Consider the following 25632-nt stretch of genomic DNA (forward strand, 5'->3'; position numbering starts at 1 on the left):
CAAATTGAACTGAGACGTATTTCCCAGAATTTTGAAAAGCGGTCTGAGCCAAACCCGGCCAGCTGCGCGGAGAACCGTCTGCTCTGCAACTCGCACACAGAGGTTTAAATCCAAACCTTTGTGCAGAGTTCATAACAGAAAGCTGAAAACTCCACATTCACTGCATAAAAGTCAATTTGCGGGGCATTGCAGAAGTTGTTTTGTTTCTTTGTTCCAGCCCCTCTTTACTGGCATATCCAACTTTATTCGGTAAAAATCCCGCTAATGTGCCAAAGGGTTTTGAAGTTTGCTAGAGAACATTAGGGAACAAATATGGAGCTAAATTGGGGCCAGAAAGTTTGTTCGAAAGAAAAATAAAAAACTAAACTGAAAGAAAAAAGTTTTGAAATTGAAAGAAATGTTCAAAACTACTTTTCAGAATCAAGTCTTATTTTAAGTCTTAAACAATTTCACTTTCAGATCAATTTTTTCATTTTCAAACTTTTTCTTCAGTGAGTTTGCCGGTTAAAGTACTCTTAACTGTAAAGTTGAATTAATCTTGTCAACAAACTTGTATAATACTTGTATCATACTTGTGTCGTGTATTGCTGGACTCATCTCTTCATCTGTTCTCCTTTTAATACCCAGATCACATCAGTCTGGTAAATAAACAATAAGTGAAACTGAACTATTTGCCTGTTATTTTCTTGTTAACTAGATTGTGCCCTGACTTGGTCATTTTGATGTAAATTACTAGTTTTGCTAGTAATTACCCAAAGCAATTATCTACATCAAAACCAGATGTATTGTTGCACAACACTACACTCAATACAATTCTTCTATTCAAATGTCCCTTTCAGAGACCTGTAGATGCAAAGACAAAGCGTTTTCTAACGCGAGTGGGGGAAAAAGAAACCATGTTTTTCTAACTGCGCTGCTAAAAAAGTCAAAGTATTTTTGCAGCAGGAATTTCTGAGAGGGTGTGGTCGCCGCTGGGCAGTTTGGGGCCGGACAAAAACAAAGCCACTGCTGCTTTCCAACACTCCCACCCAGACTGCCCCTCTATTTTTCTCCCTCTGCCTCAGTCTCTCCTGCTTTCCTCCTCTTCAGCGACCCGTTTTCGCTCTCCGCAGCGGGTCGCCCGGTGATGTCACAATCAGGAAGCCTGGGGTGACCTCTCGTCGTTTCTGTAACGTGAAAACAGGGGCCGGGACTCAACGCACCATCTCATTAAGGGAGTTAAAAACAGAACGCCGATCCTCTCCAGTCAAAAACCGCTTTCAAATAAGGACGCCGGCACACTTAAAGTCTGAGGCTGTTTTTTTGTTGTTGTTTTTTTCCTGAACATTCCTGGCCGCAAATGTCATAAAACCCACTTCATTAAAAGATAGTGGTCATAATATCTACTTAAGTATTTTAAGCAACATTTGCAGCACGCCATTAGGTATCCCGTTACGGCGAACTGTACATTCAGAGACACATCGGGTTGTGTTTTTGCACCCACGCTAGATGATGACTCATTACACTAACAGGCCGACTTAAAATGTAAGCTTGATGTGTGTTTAGATTTGAGGCGAGTGTGTCGGGAGAATTTTTGGCAAATGTATAAAGCTGCTGGTGAAACACGGGTCAAAATGAAAATAGTATCAAGTATGAGAGCCAGATCGTCCAGGAGAGACAACATTTTTGAATGAATCCAAAACTGTTGAGACGTTTCCCTCAACATGCATACACTTGGCAGCTGTAACAAGTTACATTTTTTTTAAAGGTTTTCCATCATTTTTAGGGATGCGTTTGTGAGTATTTCTTCCAGAAATCCATTTGTGAGGTCAGACACCGAAGTTTACACGAGCAGCAAGGTTCTGTACAAAACGAGAGGCAGGAACTTTTAAAGGAAGAGCTGGAAACTGACTCCATGAACTGGAAGCAATATGCGTAAGGAAGGGTGATTGGTTGGCATGGGAAACAAGTGATACTGATCAAGTGTATTCAAAACAGCTGTAGGGGAGCTTAAACGGAGGAGCTGGTAAACACCAGGAGAACATGAGGTCCAGATGAAGAACACCAAAACAAGACAAAGCGTGACGAAAGTACGAGGCTGAGAGCTAGAAAGCAACAGGTGCTGCTAGAAAAGCAAAAAAGTATGTAGAGCAGTGCAAAGCATAAAGAGACTACACTTGAAAATGTTCAGGATAAACGAATCCATGTCTATATGGACCTTCTTCTTGCGTTGAAACAGAAGCTGCGTTTCCATTACAAACGTCCACAAAACTTTGTCAATATCCCGCTAATGTCAAAAATCACACAATTGCGCAATTGCTGTGTTTCCATTAAATAAGAAACGCAATTAAAACCACACACAAATAAGTTTGTTTACACGATAAATCCTGCTGTGCCATCATCCTCCTACCACTTCCTGTTGTCGTCTTCATCTTTTGCACCAGCAGTAACGACCGGTTGTTGAGCACATGACTCATGTAATGCGCAAAAAAGTGTTTCTATCGCAGTGATTTCGAAACAGCTGAAAAAAATCACCTCGTCCTAGTGCAAAAACCTTTTATTAAAATCCTTGACTCCCCATCCATTTTTTAAATCGGTGTGTTTCCATCCATCCATCCATCCATCCATCCATCCATCCATCCATCCATCCATCCATCCATCCATCCATCCATCCATCCATCCATCCATCCATCCATCCATCCATCCATCCATCCATCCATCCATCCATCCATCCATCCATCCATCCATCCATCCATCCATCCATCCATCCATCCATTTTCTGTACACCCTTGTCCCTAATGGGGTCCAGAGGGTTGCTGGTGCCTATCTCCAGTTAACGTTTCGGGCAAGAGGCGGGATCACCCTGGACAGGTCACCAGTCTGTCGCAGGGCAACACAGAGACAGACAGGACAAACAACCACACACACACACCTACGGAGGATTTAGAGAGACCAACTTACCTGACAGTCATGTTTTTGGACTGGGGGAGGAAGCCGGAGTACCCTGAGAGAACCCACGCATGGTTTCGTTATTCCAATCTCCTCAATTATACGGTCAATGGAAACGCATTAAAGTCACGTTGGAACAGGAAAGCGTAATCCGCAAATGGGTTCCACGCAAAAATCCTCCAACCAAACAGCACAATGGCTCTTGACAGAGTGCCATTGTGCACTCAGCACAATGGCGTCATCAAGCAAGGTTTATCTGGCAACCGGCAGACTCATCCATCAAATTTAGTCAGTTGTTGGAGCATGATTTATCATATCAGGGAACATGTCTTCATGCTTCACACCATTACACTGGCAGTGTAATGCTCGGATGGTCGAGGAAACCTATTCCACGAATCTCTCCAGACTTCTGTCTTCTTCAGTGTGCTGTTGTTTTAGGTGGCCTACCACTCTGTGACTGAGCTGTTGCTGTTTGCAGAAGCAGTCTGCATGCCTTGGGGAATTTAAACACTGGTTGCCATGATGTTGACTGAAACAGGTAGACTTCATTCCTAAAGTTGCAGTTCACACAGAGTGAGCTGATTGACCAGCAATCCTCAACACTGCCTGTCAAACTTCCTTGTATTTTAGTATCATAAACATATTCTCGAACACATGAGGATGTAATTTATGGTTTGTCTCTCATGACTGAACAAAGGAGATGTAATCTTTTCCAGTTTTCTCATCTCCCATTATCAGCCGTTTTCATCAGCTGTCTCTCTCCCTGGGAAGTGACTGTGGTTGTGCAACAGCTTAAATGTGATATACTGAGTCAAATGATTGTTACAAGAGATTCATGTGATAAAATAAAAAAAATCAGTCAACATCTTAAGATAAAGGCTGCTGCTAAAAAAAGAAATACCGCCAGAAACATCCCTATATTTTGAAATGAAAATGAAAGCAGCCTTCTGGTGAAAGAGTTGGGATAATTAGAAAAATCAATGCATATCCGTCAGAGGAAAAACAAAGGCTTGGCACCATTTAAGCAAGTTAATAAGTGATCCCTTTGGACTCCTAAGCACAACATGTCCAAACAATGGCCGCCTAATTTCAAAACAAAGAGTGCGGCTGATAGTTACGTAACAGAAACTCTCTTTTCAAAGTAAACACCAAATAAGCTCTCTGTCATTATGTTTCTCTAGGCTGTAGAGAGCCTTCTGCAGCGTTATACTGCTGCAGAAATTAGGCCAGACGTTATGAAGTTGGCTTTTTGGTTCCATCTTTTAAACAGAAAACCAGCTAGCTTTAATGGAAAGCTGCATAGAGACAATGAAGGAAGAAATGTTCTTCTATTGCTCCTCAAGTAGTCATTGCAACAAAGGCTGCATTTCAGTGAAGAACTTAATTGTGAAAATAGGATTACAAAACATGACTGTGAATCAAAATGCTAACTGTTGTAACCAATGACTGCTGGAGATTGGCACCAGCTCTGAGAAAACCCCACAAGGATGTGCGGATGGATGGATGGATGGATGGATGGATGGATGGATGGATGGATGGATGGATGGATGGATGGATGGATGGATGGATGGATGGATGGATGGATGGATGATTATTACTGCTTACATTGACTAGCATAATACAGTGAGATTAACTTTCAAAAGACATAACTTTAGCAATATTTGCAAACCGATAGTGTAGTGGTAATAATAATGCTAATAATAATGCTAATAAAAAATAATAATAGTAGCAGTGGTGTTTTAATAATGCTTTAAATAGAAAAAATAAAGACAAACTCAACAACAAATAAAATTCAACAGCACACAGTTTAACTGGTTACAAGGGTTAAAAGGACAGGGCTTAGTATTGAGCCTTGTGGGACGCCATAGATAATAGAAAAGTGTTCTTCCTGAAACAAAACTATCAAGTTTTGTTAGGAGTGACTTAAATCAACTCAGTGATTTATCTAAAAGGACAAACTGGCTTTGCAGCCTGTTCAGCAAGATTTTACACAGATTTTAAGCAGCGGATAAATCCAGTAGCCCAAAAGGAGTAAGATTACAAAAATCTTGATTTATTGTTAAATCAATCAGCAGTTTCAAAAGAGCTGTGTCTACCCTGCGTTTGGCCCTAATGCCAGATTGAAACAGTTGATGAAAATTGTTTTTTTTAAAGATAAATGTTTAACATGTTCTTTGTTATTTTAATGAGGAATTCAAGATTTAAAATTAGCCTGTATTTACTAAAGTTACTTTTTTTTTTTTCTTTTAGGAAGCCTTGGAGAAAGAATGTCACGGATTGGGGGAAAAATCCTCATTGTAATGAGAAATAATATTCAACAAAAATTCATTTAGTGCTTTTGACCAAAATTTGAGATATACATATTTATTAAAAGAGACAATTATTCTTGTGAGCTACACATGTTGAGGCCACATATAACCTAAATAAAACAGGAATCAAAAAAGGCCTCATGCATTTGAACACTCCACCCATTACTTCCAACAACAAACTATCTATGGAAAAGCATTTGAAGACATCTGTGGGGGAAAAAAGTTATGTTTGCTTTGATGTTTTGATCCTTAAAAAAAAAGAGAGGCGTGTTGAGTAAAAGCACACAAAAATGATCTCTTATCTCTGATCCCATGCCTGGACTTCAGCCACTGATGCCCAGCATGGTGACCTGCATAGGTGGTCCTCCGCTGAGCCAATTAGCTGGGCGGCTCTAAAAGTCACAAAAGCTTTGAAAAGATAACAAAGTCACCTTTTATGCTCTCCATCTTTGTAGTAAAGGAAACACGAGTTCAACGATATGTTACGGCTCTTTGTAGAGCAGCGATGGGGTTGGAGGAGAGGAGCAGCAGAAGGTGGAGGAGGACACACCGACAGGACGCTCTGGTGAGTTTGGACAAAACTGTAGATTGGAGCAGAAAGTAACAGAGCAGTCCAAAAGAAAATCCAGCATATGGCCTATCTCAGCGGGACATTTTGTCCTGAACCACAACTCCCCCTTAAATCTGTGGCTTCCCTGTTTTCTCGGATGCACTCCCTGCATCCTTTGCTCAGGATGCAAATGAACAGAATAGAGTCAAAAAGAAACTAAAGAGACTTTGCTTTTTATGGCAAACATGACATGCAGCAATCCTGAAATCCCTAAATCCCAGTAGCTGTGTGGGTGTGCATCATTACATTTCTGACGTGTTGTCCATTACGTCATGTAAATTACAGTCTCCCGAAGCCCAGACTTACTAAATCACCAAGGTGATTTGGTCAAGAGGGTTGAATCAACATTACATCTCGTCTTGTGCCTACAGGGAGCAAAATGTTTTCATAGAAACCCTGAGTCTGAATCCCAAAAGGATAACGGACATTTATTTACAGGCTCTTGACAGTAGATAAAGTACATTTTTAAAATAGGCTCGGTAATTTGATACTGACAACATGCAGGAGAAATCTACCTGCATGTTTTTTGGGAAGCAGAAGTTTGTTTTCCAATAAAATTCAACACCAACTAATGCTGAAATTTACTGTTCAGTCTTGAGTTCAATACATTTTAGAAGTAGTGAGTGTTTTTGAGGATCAGATTAGAAATTCAACAAGTTTATTTTCTATAGCAGGTGAGATTAAAGTTTGCACTAGTATGCCATCTAGTGGTCTTTGAATGTATCGTCTTATGCAATCAAGCAATACACTCAACCCCAAATGAACAAGAAACAAATCCTACTGAAAGCATGTCCACATAGTGTGCTGTGTGTTAACTCAATACTTGAGGCTAATTTTTGTGTTTGTACCTGCTGCAGTATAGCTGCCTTTGCCTCCTCCGTGTTTTAAAATGTCCTGGTTGACAACTAATGAAGAATAAAGAATACAAGAAAAGCAGTGGTCAGACACCAGCACGTGAAGCGGCTCCCCAGATAATCACTGAGTATGGAAATTTCACACTGGACCTCCAGCAACTTGGGTTTTGTGCCGTCCCACTCCCCAGAGCCTGCAACATTAATTTTTCAAATGGAATGCAAAATTTACTTTTATCTGACCAGACTTTGGACCACTGGACTGAAGCCAGTTTCCTCTTTCTATGTGTTATATACAACGTATATCTGTAGCTATAATATATAGAAATTCAGTGAAGTAAGACATACTGAAGTTTAATCATATATATATATTTTTGATATTCCAATTAATTTGGATGCATCCGTAGCTCTGCCCTGTCTCAGTGCAGCCGAACTCATTACTGTCTGCATCATCTCCAAGGATCATTTTTCACAGTCCCTACCGCGTACTTCCTTGTATTTCCTGTCCTGTCTGCCGAATTCATGAGGTCAGAAGTTTAGGTGAAAACCAATCCTCCCTCGGGAAGTACTGTAGTCACAAAAGTACAGGCAGCTATTTAAAGACTCCTCGATAATGACGAGGCACGGATGGAATCCTGGACCGACGCTCTTTCATTGGAAACCTACCTCTATTGCTCACATCTATACAACCACTGAACATCTTAAAGAAACAAATTTAGTCCTTTAAAGAATATGTTCTGTTCAATTCTTTTCCTCCATCAGGTTGAAACAGCGTGCTCATGTGTATCTTTCTCCAAATCCAGTGTTTATTAATAAACCTAAACATATCTGGGGTCGTCATGGCCACACATAGCAGCACGGTGAGTGCGAGGGAAGAAGGAGGTCGGCTCAGCTGTCTTTTTCACCCTCCCCTCCTCTTAGAGTTCATCCGCACCCCATTCTCCCGCTCATTCCCCAACCACTCAGCTTTCTTTTGTCATCTTGACTACTAACTGTTCAACTCCTTCCGCACATTAACCATCAGGAGACGCCACACTGAAAAAGGACCTGGGATATATATGCTAATTGTAAGTACAGTTGAATTACAATTGACATTTTGTGGTTTGATTGAGTTTGAATTTTGATGCTGGCAATGTTCTATTATTGCAAAGAAAGAGGACTTCTATTTGACAAGCAAAACATTTTATATTTTACAACTTTATAAACATTAGATGAGGGACTTTTACTTGAAAAAGTTTACATTTATGTTTACATCAGATGTAGGTCACTGGTCAATCTGGATGCCTCTTGTCGATATCTGTGCTGCAACAAGACAGCCGGTCGTTTCTTTATCCTGCTCAGAGTTTTCTTTTCGTAAAACTTAAATTTGATTCCAACCAAGAGGACAGATGTTTTGAACAGACTAGAATCAACTTGAATGTATCCAAAAAGCAGCTTGGTGTTGGAAAATAGCATCATGCCCTTTCTGCCCCATTAACTTCTGCCGTAAAGACATCATTGACTCAATCTAGTCAGTTTCCTCTTAGACTTCTAGATAGTCTTAAATCTACAAAAAGACACTACAGTATTTAAAACTGGAAAACAAACATACTTGTCTATAGATAGACACAATGACATGTTACGGTAACGCTCTTGCAGTGCCACTTGCTGGAGTTTCAAATCCATCAGGCTGGCTTTAGTAGCCATGGCATTACAGTGTTTATATGTGAAATCATGAATAGGCCTGCTGAGGCATGTCCAAACATTCCAAAAAGCTTTGACGCCTGGACACCTGCCCCCTGAAGGGACAGCTGTCAGTAGCATGCCATTTTCAAAGCTGCTCTGCTCCACGGACCCAGAAGTCCCCATGGCATCACAGCTTTCAGCGTCTCGCCATATTAACCTAACCCCTCCGTTAACAGGTCATCAGTGTCAGCGAGGTATATCACTGGCATGATAGAAACAGCTTCATAAAATAAGTACAGCTGTTTTCAGTTTGTACGTAATAAACAGAATGTTCTGGCACTGGTCTAAAACACGAGTCAGTGCAAGATCATATGAGTAACAGCATTTACTTTGTAAAAATAAAAACCAAAGGGTGTGAAAAATAAAGAGTTTTAAGTCCACGTTCCTCAGGATTGGAACTTAGATGCTTTCTGGAAACCTCTGTGTTACTTCCAAAAGAAACCAAGACAGCAAGGACGGTATGGAGTCAATCTGTCACTGTAGATATGAGACACCAAGCAAGGTACTGACAGCAGAGGATGGCATATGTTAGGGTAACCTGGCTTCACAACTCAAGGGAGCGATGCAGCGTTGACAGCCACTGATATGACCACAGGACTTAAGGTAAAAAAGAAGTGGCAAACTTTTAATGGATTAGTGTTCAGAATTCACTTCACACTTCCTGTAGATTTGTAATGGCTTAATTTATGAAAGCTCACATGCGCATGGGATATGGTCAACTGGATTAGGGTCCACCACTGGCTACGCACTGGCAACTGTCTTAAATTACATTCCTTCTTGCCATAGAATGATAGGCTACAAATTGTTCTGAAATGACCTTGTCTTTGATGAGGTCTTAACAGTCACCTGAATGATCCAGAGAAGCAAAAGAGCCAAAGCATTTGCTCATACAGATACGTTCCCGCTTGCTGACTAGATTGGTGTCTTTGTTTATCAATGCTTGACCCACTGGAATCATATGAAAGTATTAGTCAAAGAATATTTTTCTGATTTGGCTCATATTTTCACAAAAAAAGACAAACACGCCAGTGCAACATAGTGTCTCTTGCCTTTCAGCTGAGGTGTTATTTACCAAATATTAAGATTTGATGATGAACAGGTGATTTGCTGACCAGGCAAAACCTTAAAAACTGGCAGCTTTTATTGTGATTTCCATTGTGTGCCTGACACATTCCTTGCTTCTTCTCAAGGGTTGTTGCAGGACCTAAAGGAGATCACTGGCTAACCCAATGGAGGACCAAGAGGAGGACTTATCCTCTACTGGATTTGGGCCACTCTTTATCAGGGAAGAAAAGGGGGATACAGATGGAAGCATCGTGGAACAGAGTGATGGCAAACAAAACCCCAAAGGGCAAAATGTCACTGGGAAACTGGGCAAACAATCAAAGCCATACCTACAGGAAATGGACGTCTTACTGAAAAGCTGTGAAAAGCTTACAGGAATTCCTTTTAGATCACGCCATATTGAGGGTTACTCTGAAGCAAGTCTGAGTAAGTCCAGTCGAAATCGAGGCAAAGAGGAGGTCCGAACAGAAACCCATGTCGAAGCAGCCAGTTCTCCTCAAGACAGCCGTTCCTCCTGCTACATTGACACACATATGGACCGGACTGAAACAAAAGCCGAATGGGCAGAAAGCCAAAACTTGGGCACAGTAATCCACAGGCATGGCATGTCTTATCACTCAGAGATGCCTCTATCCTCAGTTGGCAACAACCTGAGTGCCAGCATGTTGGAGTGCGAGGGCCAGCTGTTGGGGATGTTGGCCATGCTTGAAAGTTGCATGGAGGAGGCTGGCATGGATTTTGAGCCACAAGATCGGGCAACAGACGCAGGCCAAGACTATGTGCACATCAGAAAGGATCCTCAACATCCTACTGGTACAGCGCTGACGGAGGATCAGAAAGAGAGCCAAACACTGCTGCCAATGAATGCTGATTCTTTTGGCAAAGGCAATAATGCTTCAGAGGCTGGTGAGATTGGAGAAGCAATAAATTCAACAAGAAAAAGAAGCACACATGATCATTTGGTTGGTTGCTCAAAGGAGAGACCAGACAAGCAAAGTCATCTTGAAGTAGACCAGAGGCCTGACTTCTTGTTCTCACATCTGCAAGTGCCTCCGGAGCAAGCAAACCAAGACCCAAAGATCTGTGGGGAAACAAGCACTGGACAAAGGTTCAATGAAGAGATTGACACTATAGAAGACATTGCCAAGGCAGGAACAGATGACACAAACATGACTGAAGAAAGACATAAAACTGATCTTGAGTCGGACATGAATAGATTGAGGTCTCAGATGGAGGACTGCATAGAGGAGGTGCAGCGGTTGGAGAAACGGAGGAAAGAGTTACTGTTGGAGGTGCTGCAGCTGAGAGGGCAAAGAAATGAAGAGGATGTGGAAAGGGGAAGGGGGGACGAAGATGAGACTGAGGAGTCGATTGACAGAAAAGCTGTGGAGCTGTTCACTATTCTCAGGACAGAAGAGGAGGGAAGACGAGAGGAGAGAAAAAGGGAGATTCAAGGCCTCAGGGAGGAGAGGGCAGAGGAAGAGAGGAAGACGTGGAAGGTGAATCTGGAGAGACAGGGACTGCAAGACGAGCTCAGGAGGCTGAGGAGGAAGCTGTTTGCTGTGGCAAGGGACTGTGCCCAGAGTCAGGCAACACTAAACAATCAGCGCTGTGATGTGGAGATACTGAAGACGGAGGAGGTAATACTACCACCACCAGGAGCTGTAGAAGCGACTTTTAAGAAACATTCGGTAAAAAAATGCTTCTTCTCTTTCTTTTTTCAGGAAAAGTTGAACTCTTTGGTGTTGCAGCTGACAGAGGAGAGTTGCCAACTCAGGTCAGACCAACAGGAACAAGTGTTGGAGCTAGAAGTAGAGCTTCACCGCCGAAGCTCCAGACTGACGTCCAACACTCAGGAGGACCTGACTGAGTGCAGAAGGAATTCCTGTGGGGATGTCCAGCAGTACGTCCAGGGTGGACTGAAAGCACTGGAAGACAGGTGCTGTCACAGTCATCGAATGCTTTGAGTGCATAAAAATACTCCATCCAAAAGATCTATTCCTGATTTTTCTTAAATTACTGCATCTGAGTCAATAAATATGGGCATCAAGGGCAGTGAAAGTTCTTGATCCTTAAGCAACTGTTATTTAAATTATGGAAACCTCACAAATATCGTATTTATCCACTCTTATGCCATTCATATTCAGTGTACATTGACACTGTGATGACAATTTTGAGTTGCTATATTGCTCACCTAGATATGAACCCATTTTGGAGGCACTGCTGAAGAGAAAAGAGGCAGCGGCTGGTGCCCTGGTGAAAGCCAAAGAGCAGTCCCAGGAGCTGAGGGTCCAGGTGAAACCTCTGAGGGAGGAGATTCAGAAACTGGAGCTGGAGAGGACCTGTTTGGAGGAGAGACTCAAACTGACCTACATGCAGAGGCAGGAGGATGCAGGTCGCCACAAGGTAGGCAAACTGTGCTTTTTGAGCGCCTCTGAAAACTGATGCAGGCATTCCCTTCAATGGATTGTCTAATCACTGCCCTCTCACCCCCTTTGTAGGAAGCTGTGCATTTTCTGGAGGAGAAAATCAGAGAGCTGAGGACTGAGCTGGAGATTCAGAAGAGAAAAACCAAGGAGATGGAGGAGTTGAGAGAAAACCTCACCACGCAGCTCCTGCTTTACAGGTTTTTCATGGTGTTTGAGTCAGCTTCATATTAAGGATTCAAGGATCTAAACCTGATTGTTGTCTTTCTGTAGGACGCCAACCGAGGACCACAACAGCTGTGATCAGCAGGACAGAACATGATCATGCTTTTCTTTTTGGTTGAAAAACAACCTTGTCATTTGTGTTGTAATTTTGAATTTGCAAAAGAGAGTGAGCTTCATAGATTTCAAGGATGCACTTTACCCAAATTGTTTGCCTGTAAAGTAGGATGCACCGTGTAGAAAGGTTTCTGTTTCGAATAAAGGCCTGGTGTTTCTTACAGTGTGAATGTGACTGATGACATAATGTCTCTCTAAAGAACAGAGAGTGCTTCTTATGCTTATAAGGGCAAGATTTTTGAAGAACTAAACAGGCAATTAATAGAGAGAGTGAGCTCAGGAAACAGGAGAGCACCGATGTGTCAGGACAGGCAGTCAAAGCAGAGACGAATCTTCAGCTCTTCAGTGTTAGATTAAAGACTTGTAAGCATACTTGCTGGGTTAGTAAGGTACTAGTACAGCTCATAAGTAAGAAACACTACTTACATGGAAATATAGACAAGTAGGTTCACTGGTTGCTTAAGGAAATTCAGTAAAATGTGGACTATGCGCAACATTAAAATGCTGAACACAAAAAAGGAAAATGAAAACCCAAGTGGGAACCTGGACTGCTTTAAAACTATAGTTTTTTGCAGTGAATGTTATATTTGTTTTTCCCTCATAGGGTTGCCACCTTTCAGAAATCAAAATAAGGGACGCCCACCACGGTGTGTCACATTACTTTCATGGGGTGGGATGGCCACTGCAGCGATAGACAATATTTATGGCAGTGTTTTTTGTTTTTAAAAAGCGATCCAGAGGGGGTGCTGTGATGGCGCAGGGGCAAAGCACAACCCACATATTGAGGCCTTAGTCATTGTGGCGGTGATCGCAGGCCGCATGTCTTAACCCTCTCATTACCCACTTTCCTGTCAAACTACTTCCAAATAAAGGCAACTATAGCCAACAAAACCTTAAAAAAGGTGATCCAGAGAGCAATCGTTCATACATAGAGTACTCCAAAATTGTACTCCAATCAGAGGAGCACACCTGAAGCATGTTTAATTAAGCAAGTGTAAAATGTATTTGGTAAACTGCTCAAGTACTGAGTAACTGATCATAACATCTAATTTAATAATCAAAATGTGACCTCAAATAGGGCTCCAAAAGTATAAAAGTTATGTGAAAATTCTGGTATTGTAAAGAGTATTGCTAAAATATGTATACAAATATTTGTAAAATTGTTGTGAGGAGTTAAGTTTGGAGGCTGGATCTAGATCAAATTTACCACAAGGGCCAGGATAGTCAGTGTTCTTCTATGGCAACACTTAAAAAAGAATGAAACAAACAAACAAAAAAAAAAACAGAGCAATATTTCATTATTTGATATAATATTTAACAGCCAAATACGGGACGATACCGTATTTTAAGGGACGGGTGGCAACCCTACCCTCATCAGAAGACTACCCTAGCTTTAGTAGCGTTTATAAAGAGCTCAAACAGTCTTATAATTCATAAATGCACAGAATCCTTACGTCATGTCTACCTACTTGTCCTTGCAGAGGTGCGAGATGTGTGTGCTACCACCTTCGAGCCATGCAACTTTTTCAGTAAATAGTAATTTTCTATCTTTCAGTGATGTCTGTTTAAAAAAAATGTTAGACAATAGAAATATTTTTATTTTAATAACATTAAGTACTTACCATATTTGTATAGCAAATTTAAGCAACAAGGCAGTTTAAAGTGCTTTACATGATAAAAAATAAATGTAATTTAATTTATTTTAATTTAATTTACTTTCACGTGGGAATCGCGGATCTAAGACAACAAACATTTTCTTGTTGGCGATTGGTGAACTCCGGATTCACCGTTGAAGTATGCGGCTTTCTGATTGGACGCATATGAAAACCCAATCCTCATTGGCTAACGGCAAGGCGGGCGGGTGAACTCAATACCTCAAGGCAGGAAGTAGTTTGTTTGCTAGCCAACATGACGGGGTCGTGTTTACCGTGAGTTAGTGGGCTTTAAGTCATTATGGCTGCGGCTGATATGTCCGCCGTGTTGAACATTCTCCGGTCTCTGTATCGGCACATACAGACGCTGGAGGAGTTTGCTGGCAGCATCGAGTTCAAGGAAGGAAAGAAGCCGGTTCTGGTTGAGCAGTCAGACTCGAACCGCTTCAAAACGTTTGTCAGAGGTGTGTTTGTGTGCTTTGATAAGGAGCTACAGCAGAGTCCCAGCTGCAGCGAGGTGAGATGAAGAGGGCACAAAACCCCTCTTCGTTATCGACACATTCTAAATATTGACTACTGGTGGAAGATTAAATGGTGTGTTCCAAAAATATTCATACACTTTGACCTTTTTCTCCATGTAACAAATACATGTTTTAATATTTTTCATGTAATTAAACAGCACAAAGTAGTGCATAACTCAAAAGCATTGGGTACACAGGACGTTATGTAACTGTGGAAATAAACAGTACTGTGAGAAAGTATTTATATTCCTTTTCAAAGTGGAATATAAATATTCCACTTGAATATTTATATCATGTTTGCATCATGTTTTTGATGCAAAAACGACCTCAATATCTTATTGAGAAGTTTGTTTATCCTAATAATGAGTTATTTCATATTGTTGTTAGATTTGCACTCTACCGGAACTCCTGGCTTTTGTTCTCAACACCATGAAAAGGAAAAGAAGAAGAAACGTCCTGGCGCATGGCTACAACCTGCTGGCCCTGCCACAGGAGGACCGGGACGCAGACCACTTTAAATTCCAAGGAGACGTGACCCAAAGTGCCGCCTACGTCCATGGCAGTGACCTGTGGAAGAAAGTCACTTTGCGCCTGGGCACAGACATCACACGATACCTGCTGGAGAGCTGCTCCGTATTCGTGGCGGTGCCTCCTTCGTGCCTTTTCCAGGTGTGCGGCGTCCCGGTGTATGACAGGGTGTCCACGAGCCCACCCTCAAGTGGGTTTCATCTTCAGCTTCGACTTACAGGGCGCAGTTTGTCTCAGTTTGGAAGAGATCAAAGGTCACTGCGCTTTAGGGGAAGACAGAAGGTTGAGAGTCTGGCTCAAAGCCAGATTAGGAGAAGAAGAAAGGAAAAAGGGAACAAGAGAAAAAGAAAGAGGGGACTCAATCAGCTGGAGGAGGAGACGGGAACTTCCTCAGGAAAGAGGAGACGGTTAGCAAACACGGAAAACAATCAGGAGCAAACGGTTGAGGAAAGAAAGGCTAGGTTTGTGGAACCAGCAACGTCTAGGAGGAATGTGGAAAATGGGACGACTGGTTTCAAACAGACAATTGAGATGCCAACAACTGAGAGTGGTCCCAGTTGGCGGTCAGGGGCTTTTCCTCCTTTGCCGCCCTCACAATGTTTTATCCGCACGCTGGGATTCCTGTACGGCAGCAGAGGCCTGCACAGCTTCCTTCTCAACAGGAAGAAAAAAAGCGCCAATGGATCCAGAAGGTTACAAGGGAAAGACTTGATACGAGTCGTCTTCTTTGAGGGTTTGATGTATTTGAACGGTTCAGAGAGGAAACCGAAAAAGCTTCCCCAGAGGTTCTTCAACATGGTTCCCCTCTTTAGTCGGCTCTTGCGGCAACACAAGAAATGCCCTTACAGCAAGATCCTGCAGAGGATCTGCCCTTTGGTCGAAGAGCGTAACACGGGACCCGGAGAGCTAAACTCCCTTTTACCTAAACACTGTGCGCCCCATCGGGTCTTCCTGTTCGTCAGAGAATGCCTCTCTACTGTGATTCCACGAGAGATGTGGGGCTCGGACCACAACCGGATTCATTTCTTTGCCAAAGCCAGGGGTTTTCTCCACAGCGGCAAGTTTGAGAGGCTGTCGCTGGCTGAGCTGATGTGGAACATGAAGGTGAATGACTGCGACTGGTTGAAGATCAGTAAAACCGGTAAGTCAGATACGCTCTCTGATTTTTATTTATTTTTTTTGTTATTGATAGGTTGAGAGATGTCTGCAGTTTATACAGGCGAGGGTTCTGTCACACACACACAGTTTAGTCCCTGGAAAGTCCAGTTCATTTGGGAGGTGGGAATGTGCAATTGAGCTCTGATGAGGACCTAAAAACCAAACTCTGGTTTGCCTAAAAGCCGAGGTCTTGGTTTGGTTGAAGTGAACTTTGTCATAGAACTCTGATTGGTGCCGTTTTAGTCGCGGTTCGTGTTTCTGACGTCCTGAACCGTCTCGTCTTACTTGCAGGCCGAATCCCACCCAGCGAGCTAGCGTACCGGACACAGATCCTGGGTCAGTTCCTGACCTGGCTGCTGGACGGCTTTGTCGTGGGTCTCGTCCGCGCTTGTTTCTACGCCACGGAGAGCGTGGGGCAGAAGAACGCCATCAGGTTCTACCGACAGGAAGTCTGGACCAAACTTCAGGACTTGGCTTTCAAGTATGTGCCGAGGCGGTTCTCTGTTTACACCCGAGTTTAGGATACAGAACAGACGGCTTCATTTAAAAATAAAAACTTGTTTTCACAGAGGTCACCTCTCCAAAGGACAGATGGAGGAGTTGTCTCCTGCTCAGGCAGCATCTCTCCCCAAAGGCACCGTCATCTCCCGACTTCGTTTCATTCCCAAGTCAGACGGCATGAGGCCCATCACACGAGTTATAGGAACGGATCCCAAAACGAGGGTATGCCGGCACTCTTTAGAGACTTCATCTTAGGTTACGGCTGTAACTTCCCTAATTCCTCATACAGTTGTTCCAGGCTCGGGTGCGGGACTTGCTGGACATGCTGAGGGCCTGCGTGCGCTCCACTCCATCCCTCCTCGGCTCCACGGTGTGGGGGATGACGGATATTCACAAGGTGCTGAGCTCTCTGGCACCAGCCCAGAAAGACCGACCGCAGCCGCTCTACTTTGTCAAAGTGAGTCACGACATCTGATGGTTTGGTTTTTCTCTCAAGCCATTGAGAAATACCTGTTTTTGCAAAATGGCAACCAAGGAATATTTGTATCAGTGTCTTATTTGTCTAACAGGTGGATGTGAGTGGAGCTTACGAGAGCCTGCCACATGACAAACTCATAGAGGTGATTGGCCAGGCCTTGTGCCCCGTCCAGGATGAGCTCTTCACCATCCGCCGCTATGCCAAGATCTGGGCAGATTCCCACGAGGGCCTGAAAAAGGCCTTTGTTAGACAGGTGCTGCTATTTGGCTTTGTGGATAACAATGCTGTGTGACTAGCTTAGTGCAAGACGGATCATTTTATGGTACAGAAGGATATACAGTTACTTTATGTAGTTGGTTTAGACCCAATGCTCGATTTAATATCATAAATATGAATTGAATGTACTCTTGTCTCATTTAGCCGATTTAATCAACCATTAATCTTTGCAGTAAAAAAGTCTTACCAATTATGTTTGTTTCTTCAATCTTAGCAGCTGTTTTTATCTACGTTCTGGATTTTTATAAAACATGTTCATGACCATGCTGAGAAAAAAATGTATTGTTAGTACAATATTTCTGCTATTTGCATCCCTAGAACTCTATCACATTTTGTCACAACACTTTAGCATACCTGATAGGGGTTTTAGGTGATAGACACATTGTTTTTAAAATTTATTTTACAAAAAGAAATGTCTAAGAAATGTGGTGCACACGTTTTTTGTTTTTTTTGGGCTATTCTCTCGTCTGGTCTCAGATTCTTAACTGGATAAACTTTGGCTAAGTCAATCTAACACATGCCAATGTGTTGGTATTTGTGGCAAAGTGCAAACTGAACATTTTTTTTTTTTTCCTTGCCATAACTTCACATTATACACAGTTGGTCTCTAATTTCTAACTGAGTGACTGTTGAAGCACGGTATCTGTGTTTCTTTAGGGGCGTTAGGAGAAAGCAAAGCCCACTATAACAGTGTGCCTCACCTTTCACTTTTCTTTTTTGGGGAAAGAAAATGTCTGTTTTCCTTTGCTGTCATCTTTGTTGCCATAGGCAGACTTTCTGGAGGACAACATGGGATCCACCAACATGAAGGGATTTTTAATGTCGTTGCAGAAGAATGCAAAACTCCACCATGCCATCCTAGTAGAACAAGTAAGACTTGGATTACAATTTTAAACCCTTTTATGTTGAGATTTAGATACATTTTTCCACATTAACCTAACATTTTCTCCGTTTTTACAGCATTTCTGCTCTGATCTCCGAGGCAAAGAAGCTTCACAGTTCTTCACCCAAATGCTAACAGGCAGCGTAGTTCAGTACGGAAAGAAGTAAGCCATGCTTATCTCCTTACTAAACATCCTCGTTTGTTTAATACACTCGTTCCAAACCACGACCCTGCGCGTTGCAGGACGTACCACCAGTGCCGAGGGATTCCTCAGGGATCGGTCGTGTCCTGTCTGCTTTGTTGTTTGTGTTACGGCCACATGGAGAACGTTCTATTCAAAGACATCACTAAAAACAAAGGGTAGGGCAGAAACTTCCTGTTGTGGTCCATCTTCTCCAGAAGGGGGCAGTGTTTCTTTATCTCACTTGTTTCTTTGGTTCTCAGGTGTTTGATGAGATTGGTGGACGACTTCCTCCTTATTACTCCAGACCAACATCAAGCACAAACCTTTCTGAAGTACGGCTCATTTTAATGAAACCTCATTTTAATGAAATATTTTTAAACCATCTGTTTTTAGATAAAGCACTCTTATGTACTTAAATGAGTCTGAACTTGAACACTGTGTGCAGGACCTTGCTGGCTGGAGTACCACAGTATGGTCTAATGGTCAACCCACAGAAGGTGGCGGTCAACTTCCAGCTACCGGGAAGTGTGGGCTCCTGTACGGGCATTCGCATGTTGCCTCCTCACTGTCTCTTCCCGTGGTGTGGGCTGCTGCTGGACACCCACTCCCTGGACGTCTATAAAGACTATTCAAGGTGAAACCTGTCGTCATCCGAGTCATTACCTGCAGTCTGTTTGGTTCAAGTTATTGCGCTTTTTGCCTTTCCTTTATGGTTCCTTGTAAACTGTGCAACCTCTTCCTCCATGCACTTTGCACCAACTTGTAAATGACTCCCACGCTAGAATGGAGGATATTTTTTCCTGGCATACAGTGCTTTGCAAAGGTTGTTGGGTTTCTTTTGTTGTTGTTTTTAGATAACAATGAAATGCAGTACTTGTGATGTGAGCACTGAGTTTTTGTAGCAGGGTTTTTGCAGGTTTCACCAACTCATATCTAAGACTTTTTAAGGTTGCTTTATGTCTGTTATTAATGAAATTCAAAACCTGCGTCACGACAGAAATGTTCAAAGAAAATCACAAATAAGTTGTGTGGCTTGAACACACAACTTACATTTTATTGCCAGTTTAGCCAACTGGCAATAAAACTCCACTTACCCACGATGGATGTAACAAAAAACATCCATCAGCTAGAGGTAAGTAAAAATGCTAGCTGCATAGCTTCTTACATCCATCGGGGGTTAAGTGTAAATTTAGAAAGCTAGCTAGCAAGGATATATTCTTACAACCATGATGGTCGTAAGAAAAGGAGCCAGCTAACTAGATAGCATAGCTAGTTAGCTATGCTATCTAGCTATGCTAGATAGCTAGATATCTAGATATCTAAATTTGCACATCCATCATAGGTAAGTGCAAATTTAGTAAGGGTATATTAGTAGCTAGTTACTGGTTGTCAGAACCGTCTCAAGTCTGTGAGGCGAAGGTACTTGCGCCTCACACAGTTTTGCATAACAAAGTCCTGCAAAAAAAAGAAAAAAAAGCTTCATAGTATATATGCTTCCATAACAAAGTTTAAGACATGTGATTAACCTAAACAAGGCCAACTTAGTTTTTTTATTCAGTACATTTAAGGTATTTTAAAGCCTATGTTTTATAAATGTAAATGTATGACTTCTTAAGGATGTGTGGACTTAAGAATGTAAGGCACACAAAAGTTTGTCACTGCATTACATTTTAACTCCAAGTTTTCTTTTGAGTTTTTTTCCTTTTTTATATTTTAATTATATATATATATATATATATATATATATATATTATCTCTTACAGCTATGCCGGTCTCTCGCTACGATACTCCATCTCTCTGGGTTCTTTCCATTCAGCTGGACACCAGATGAAGAGGAAGCTGATGGCCATCCTGAGGCTCAAATGTCATCCCCTCTTCTTGGACTTGAAGGTTGGAGATTGAAGCACCTCTTTAAGTCTTAAATCTTCTACTCTGATAGATGCTAGCAAAATGCACAGTCAGTAAAAAGCTTGGATTTGTTTTGTTACAGCTGGTTGCAACTTTAGCAATCAAACGAGGCTGGATAGATGTGTGGGAATCTGTATTAATTTCCTTGATTTTGGAAGATCGGAGATTAGCTGATACTTAAGAAACCAATCTGATACACCAATTTCATCGACCGATCTCCCAAAATTTGCCCCCTACAAAATGCCTCATAGGTAGACCTTATCTAAGTCCACTACACACCAGTGAAATGAACAGCCAAACTCTTAATGGCCAGATCCATCCCACAGTTTCACATCTAAGGCGAGAGCCGCTGTTCTCCCCATTAGACCGCGGTCCCATAATCAGTCGAAGCTCTTTCACACCCGCCACATCGAAGTATGGCGAGGAGTGAGATTGTACAGAGTAGGGCTAAAACGATTCCTCGAGTGATTCGAGTACCTCGATTATTAAAATTCCTCGAGGAAAATTGACCTGCCTCGAAGTTTCGTTAATTTATGTTTTATCATTTAGCGCACCGTGTTTCAGCCGGAACATTATTTGCGTTGCGCAGAGCTCTGACTTCCGCCTCTGAGTTGTTGACGGAAGCTACGTGTTAGCGGCATAACGTCCAATCTTCAAGTTCGGCCCGCTGGGATTTTACTGATTGGTGATAATTCCGGGTTTTCATCGGTTTTGCGGGACCAATAAACATCCTTAAAATGACCGGCGCGATGCCGGGAGTTCGGCAGCCTTTCTGCTCCGGAGCTGCTGGTTGAACGGCGGGAAGAAGCTGAGGAGGATTTACACAGGTGAGCGGAGAGACTGAACACGGCGGGCGGCTGAGGGTTGATGCTTACAGGGTAAGAGCAGCTTTACGGACGAACCGCACAATAAACTTATATCATCCCGGTCTGAACAAACGAGAGGCGGAACATGGCTGGTAGATGAGTTTCTGAACGGAGGAGCCGTAAATATCCCGTGTTGCTCCCCCGGTCTACAAAAAAGTAACTGGTAGGGAAACTCAAATGTGGAAAAAATAGACTGATGTTCATATCCGACAGTAACACTGGTGTTATGGAAGATTTACCAATATTTTATTTCATAATTGTTTTTATCCGATTACTCGACGAATCGTAAGAAAAATCTATAGATTACTCAATTACTAAAATAATCGTTTACAACAGCCCTAGTACAGAGCGTTGGACTGGTTTTACTGTAACAAGGCCAACATAAATGCTACATGTTGGCCAGTAACTATCATGAATTTAAACCAACAGGTTTTGACTCTCAGCACATTGTTGACAACAAGACTTGCAGTTCTGCATGAAGCAGGAAATGTACAACGTACAACAGAAACACTCACAGATATCAATCTATTTCTCTCTTTTTGCTTTCGTGCTTGAAAACAATTGTCATTTTAGACCAACTCCCTTGAAGCGGTCTACAGGAACATCTACAAGCTGGTGGTGCTGCATGCATGCAGGTGAAAACAACTGAGTTGCGACTTTCTTTCTGCATTTCTTGTGTTTTTGTTTAGAAATCTTCTTCTGCTACCTCCTGCCTGCATTGTCAGGATTTCTGCATGTTAACCATGTCAGGAAGGAGACGCATGACTCACCTGCCTTCCCGTGTAAACTCACCAACCTTGACCCAATAGCCTCATTAAGATAATACCGAAACCAAACTAAACTGATATTACCCAATATCTGCTCTGACCTGGAACTTAATTGTTCAGCCTGTCAGTTCCAGAACATACTTATCTGAAGGTAATGTTGGTTTTATTTATTTTTCCAGGTTTCATGTGTGTGCACAGAGTTTGCCCTTTGGTCAAACAGTTGCTAAGAATCCACTTTACTTCCTGCAGATGATCTGGGACTTGGCTCAGTACGCCAATAAGCTCCTCAGGTCCAGCAACAAGGGTATCATTTCCACAAAAACCTAAGAAAAGTGTCAGATTGAGCTCTTCTCTGCTGCATAGTTTCATGTTTTCCTTTTCTTCAGGACTAATTTTAGGCAGTAAAGCCCAGACGGGCACCGTGCAGTACGAGGCGGTGGAGCTGCTTTTCTGTCTCAGCTTCCTGCTGGTTCTCTCCCGACACCGTCAGCTCTACAGGGGCCTGCTGACGCATCTACACAAACGTTTGTATCCACAGAGAATGATTTTCAAGAAAATTATTATAGTTGATGTTTTAGCATTAACTAGAGTTTAGTTCAGGCCTAAAAAAAAATCCAACACGACCCGTCTACAGGTCCGAACCCGAAACGAACCCAGCACGTTATTTTGATAAAAACTTTACTGCTTTTATTTTTAGAGCAACATTTAGGTAAGCAGTGCAACGTCTCCAGCTTTTTAAACTATAAACTTTTTAAACTCTTTATTGGACATGGGCTTATTAAACTCAGAAGACCTAGTCCAACCCGAACATTAAACAAATCGTTTTGGCCTGACCCGGCCCAAATATCGGGTCAAGTTCAGGTCACTCTAGCATGATGATATTAATAACAGTATAAAAATGTGGTTCTTTTTTGTCATTTCATATATTTTAATCTTAATTTGGGTTGAAGCGATTAATCAGATTCATCAGTCGATGATTGAAATAATCAATAATCATTATAAGTGATCATACTAATCGATTAATCGTTGACTGGATACACACTTAAAAAAATAGCAATTTGCTGAAAAACCAACCCATTCAGAGCAATAATTAAAGCTGTACAAAAAAATGTATATTTAAATTGAATTTAAGATTAAAGAAATCTTTTTTGTAAATATGTTCTACCCAGAACGTCTCAAGTGGCATCGTTTCAACTTCGCCTGCTTCTCCTATTAAGCACCTTTTGCATCCATTTATTAATCAGTTAACCCAAAAAATAATAAGCAGATTAGTCCTGTACTGTGTTGATGCCAAGTCGAGCAGAAAAGGCCGAGAATTTCACTTGTTGAGAAGAAAAATCTATTTTTAGTTGCAAATTAATCCTTTGCTTCAAATGGTCAGGCCTACACTAAAGGAATTATATGTTTTGACATTTTAGGATATAAAATGTTTGATTTCTTATTTAAAAAACAGAATTGAATATTTGTAATTTTTATTGCATGAAATTAAACCAAAGTGTTTAAATGAATATTGAAATGAAATCTGACTTTTTTTATTTGAATAATCGGCAAAATAACTTATAAGGTAATTGATTATTGTTTAGTTGCAGCCCTGAATTTAATACGGCCAAATCAACTTATTTTGAAATCTGTCACAAGTTGAGTCTTTTCTGGTTGACTGAGACCGATTGTTTTAGTCATGAGTGTCCTAGTGAAAGTAAAAACAAACAAAATCCCCCAAACAATCAGACAAGATGATTTACATTTTCATAGAACACTTCTCAAAATTATACCTAATAAAATATTTTAATACAGAGAGAAAGTTTAGTGATTAAGACGAATATGACCAACTTATGATGAAACTTCACAATTCGAAAACTGTTTTTTTTTTTTTTTTTTTTACAATTTTTTTTTTATACTAAGTTTTATATAACACATCCTGAACATTGCAGCGTTTTCCTTTCAAGTGTCAACAAACAGTAAAATTTCATATCTATCAAAACACGTCAACATTCACAGGAGGTCATAAAAACATCCATCTGTTGCTCTGAGAGTTAAATTCAAACATGACCATGATTTAGTATCAGGAAGATGAAATGTTGTGACAGTTCGTCCTCAACAACAGCAACTAGATCTACATTCAGTTTAACCGGGTTAGAATGAATGAATGAATGAATTTGTAGATTAATACCCAAATGTTTTAAAGTAAGTTTGAGCTTTAGCTTCCACTAGCTCGTTATATCATTTACATGATGTTACTTCCAAATTGCTCTTACTTTTATACAGCACACTCTTCTTTCTTATAAAATCCTGTTTTCTAACTTGTTGGCTAACAAAGTCTTCAATTGGATAATTAAATAAATAGCCACTTTTTCTCGATCTAAGAGGAAAACTAGAGCGCAGCAGGATCTTTCCTGCTAATCTTTGCTGGATTCTCATAAATAATCAATCACTTTTATTTGTTAATTCTGAGGATTTGGGTTTGAACCCTGAGTTAATATTCTTACTTGTATAGCGAAGCAAAAGATGGAACAATAAAGTTATAAGTGAGTGGAACTGTGTCTCCCAAATGTGGGTTTTTACAAAAACTTCTCGCATGCTAACACGCTCTGTTCACCTCCAAAGAAAGGCACCTCTACGGCTTACCATAATGTTTCTTTTCCCCACTCTGTGATAAATATATTGCCTTAGAACTTTGCTTCTCGTGTTGTTGCCAAAGAAAACTGTCCATAAATTACATGAAAGCAGTTATTGCCGTTCCAAGACAGCCCATTGTTTGAAGTGTGAACTACAACTTTCTATAAATACCCGAGTTGCTTTTTATTGCTAGCGTTTATCTGATTTTACTGGATGGATTGTTTAATTGCCGCCTCATCCTCCGCTCTCCTCTTCCTGACAGGGAAGCGCAGTCTGGAGCGACGCCTGGGGGATTTGAGGCTGGCCAGGGTTCGTCAGGCCTCAAACCCCAGGACCCCCATCGACTTCTTGGCCATCCGAATGTAAGCCGCAGCCCGATGCAGGAACTTTTTCACCCTGTGAAGCTGTCCCAGCAGGAATCTACTGACCCCGCGTGTGCTTTTGTGTTTTTTTTCTTTTTTTGTGTGCGTTTTCCGGAACTGACGGGCTAGCGTGACACTCCCATCCCTTCCCCGTTGTCCGACCCCGTTGACGGCTGCGACGCTCTTCCTGAGCGTGGAGCTAGGACTGAGGGACGGTTATGGTTTCCCCAAATGTCATTGGCTATAAATGTCAAAACGAAAACATAAGGGGTTTCTTCTGGTGTTGACAGAGAGGACCTCTAGGAACTGGTGTTTTACTGTCCTGCCAACATGCCAAAGAACCGACGTTTTTATTCCAAACGCATGGAGGAAAACGGTCTTTAGTCATATGGTGTAAAGCATTTAGGAGATAACCCTGCGTCATAAACATGCCCTATTAAACAACAGGCAATCTTGTAAAGATGAATATTTAAACGACACCCAGCTACCATTGCAATCAAGGTTTTACACCTCATCTGTTTGACTGTGGACTTTGGTTTAATCGCGGTGGTAGTTTTCCACATAAAAGCATGACGTCACTGAAGAAAATAGTCAAATACTGTACGCTAAAAACAACAGGATGCTATACTTGTTTTTGTTTTATGCCAATTTCATAAACTCATCCAAGTCCAATTTTTTA

General features: G+C 41.6%; 2 protein-coding genes across 2 annotated transcripts; both read left to right on the top strand.

Moving 5' to 3' along the window:
- The first annotated feature begins 7337 nt into the window (after positions 1-7337).
- On the top strand, positions 7338-12423 carry sync (syncoilin, intermediate filament protein). The gene is made up of 6 exons (XM_017307454.2): positions 7338-7765; positions 9614-11128; positions 11213-11427; positions 11687-11894; positions 11990-12114; positions 12188-12423. Exons 2-6 carry the CDS (start codon positions 9653-9655, stop codon positions 12234-12236), a joined length of 2073 nt encoding a protein of 690 aa, XP_017162943.2. The 5' UTR covers positions 7338-7765; positions 9614-9652; the 3' UTR covers positions 12237-12423.
- Positions 12424-14102: 1679 nt separating this feature from the next.
- On the top strand, positions 14103-25628 carry tert (telomerase reverse transcriptase). Its single transcript, XM_081612600.1, has 16 exons — positions 14103-14422; positions 14814-16095; positions 16404-16593; positions 16682-16835; positions 16903-17070; positions 17183-17344; positions 18136-18237; positions 18328-18413; positions 18494-18610; positions 18695-18766; positions 18880-19068; positions 20198-20324; positions 21782-21843; positions 22155-22279; positions 22362-22499; positions 24854-25628. Exons 1-16 carry the CDS (start codon positions 14207-14209, stop codon positions 24955-24957), a joined length of 3294 nt encoding a protein of 1097 aa, XP_081468726.1. The 5' UTR covers positions 14103-14206; the 3' UTR covers positions 24958-25628.
- The last annotated feature ends 4 nt before the right edge of the window (positions 25629-25632 follow it).

The sequence above is a fragment of the Poecilia reticulata genome, chromosome 11 (assembly GCF_904066995.2).
Source record: "Poecilia reticulata chromosome 11, P_reticulata-male-v2, whole genome shotgun sequence".
NCBI classification, from domain to species: domain Eukaryota; kingdom Metazoa; phylum Chordata; class Actinopteri; order Cyprinodontiformes; family Poeciliidae; genus Poecilia; species Poecilia reticulata.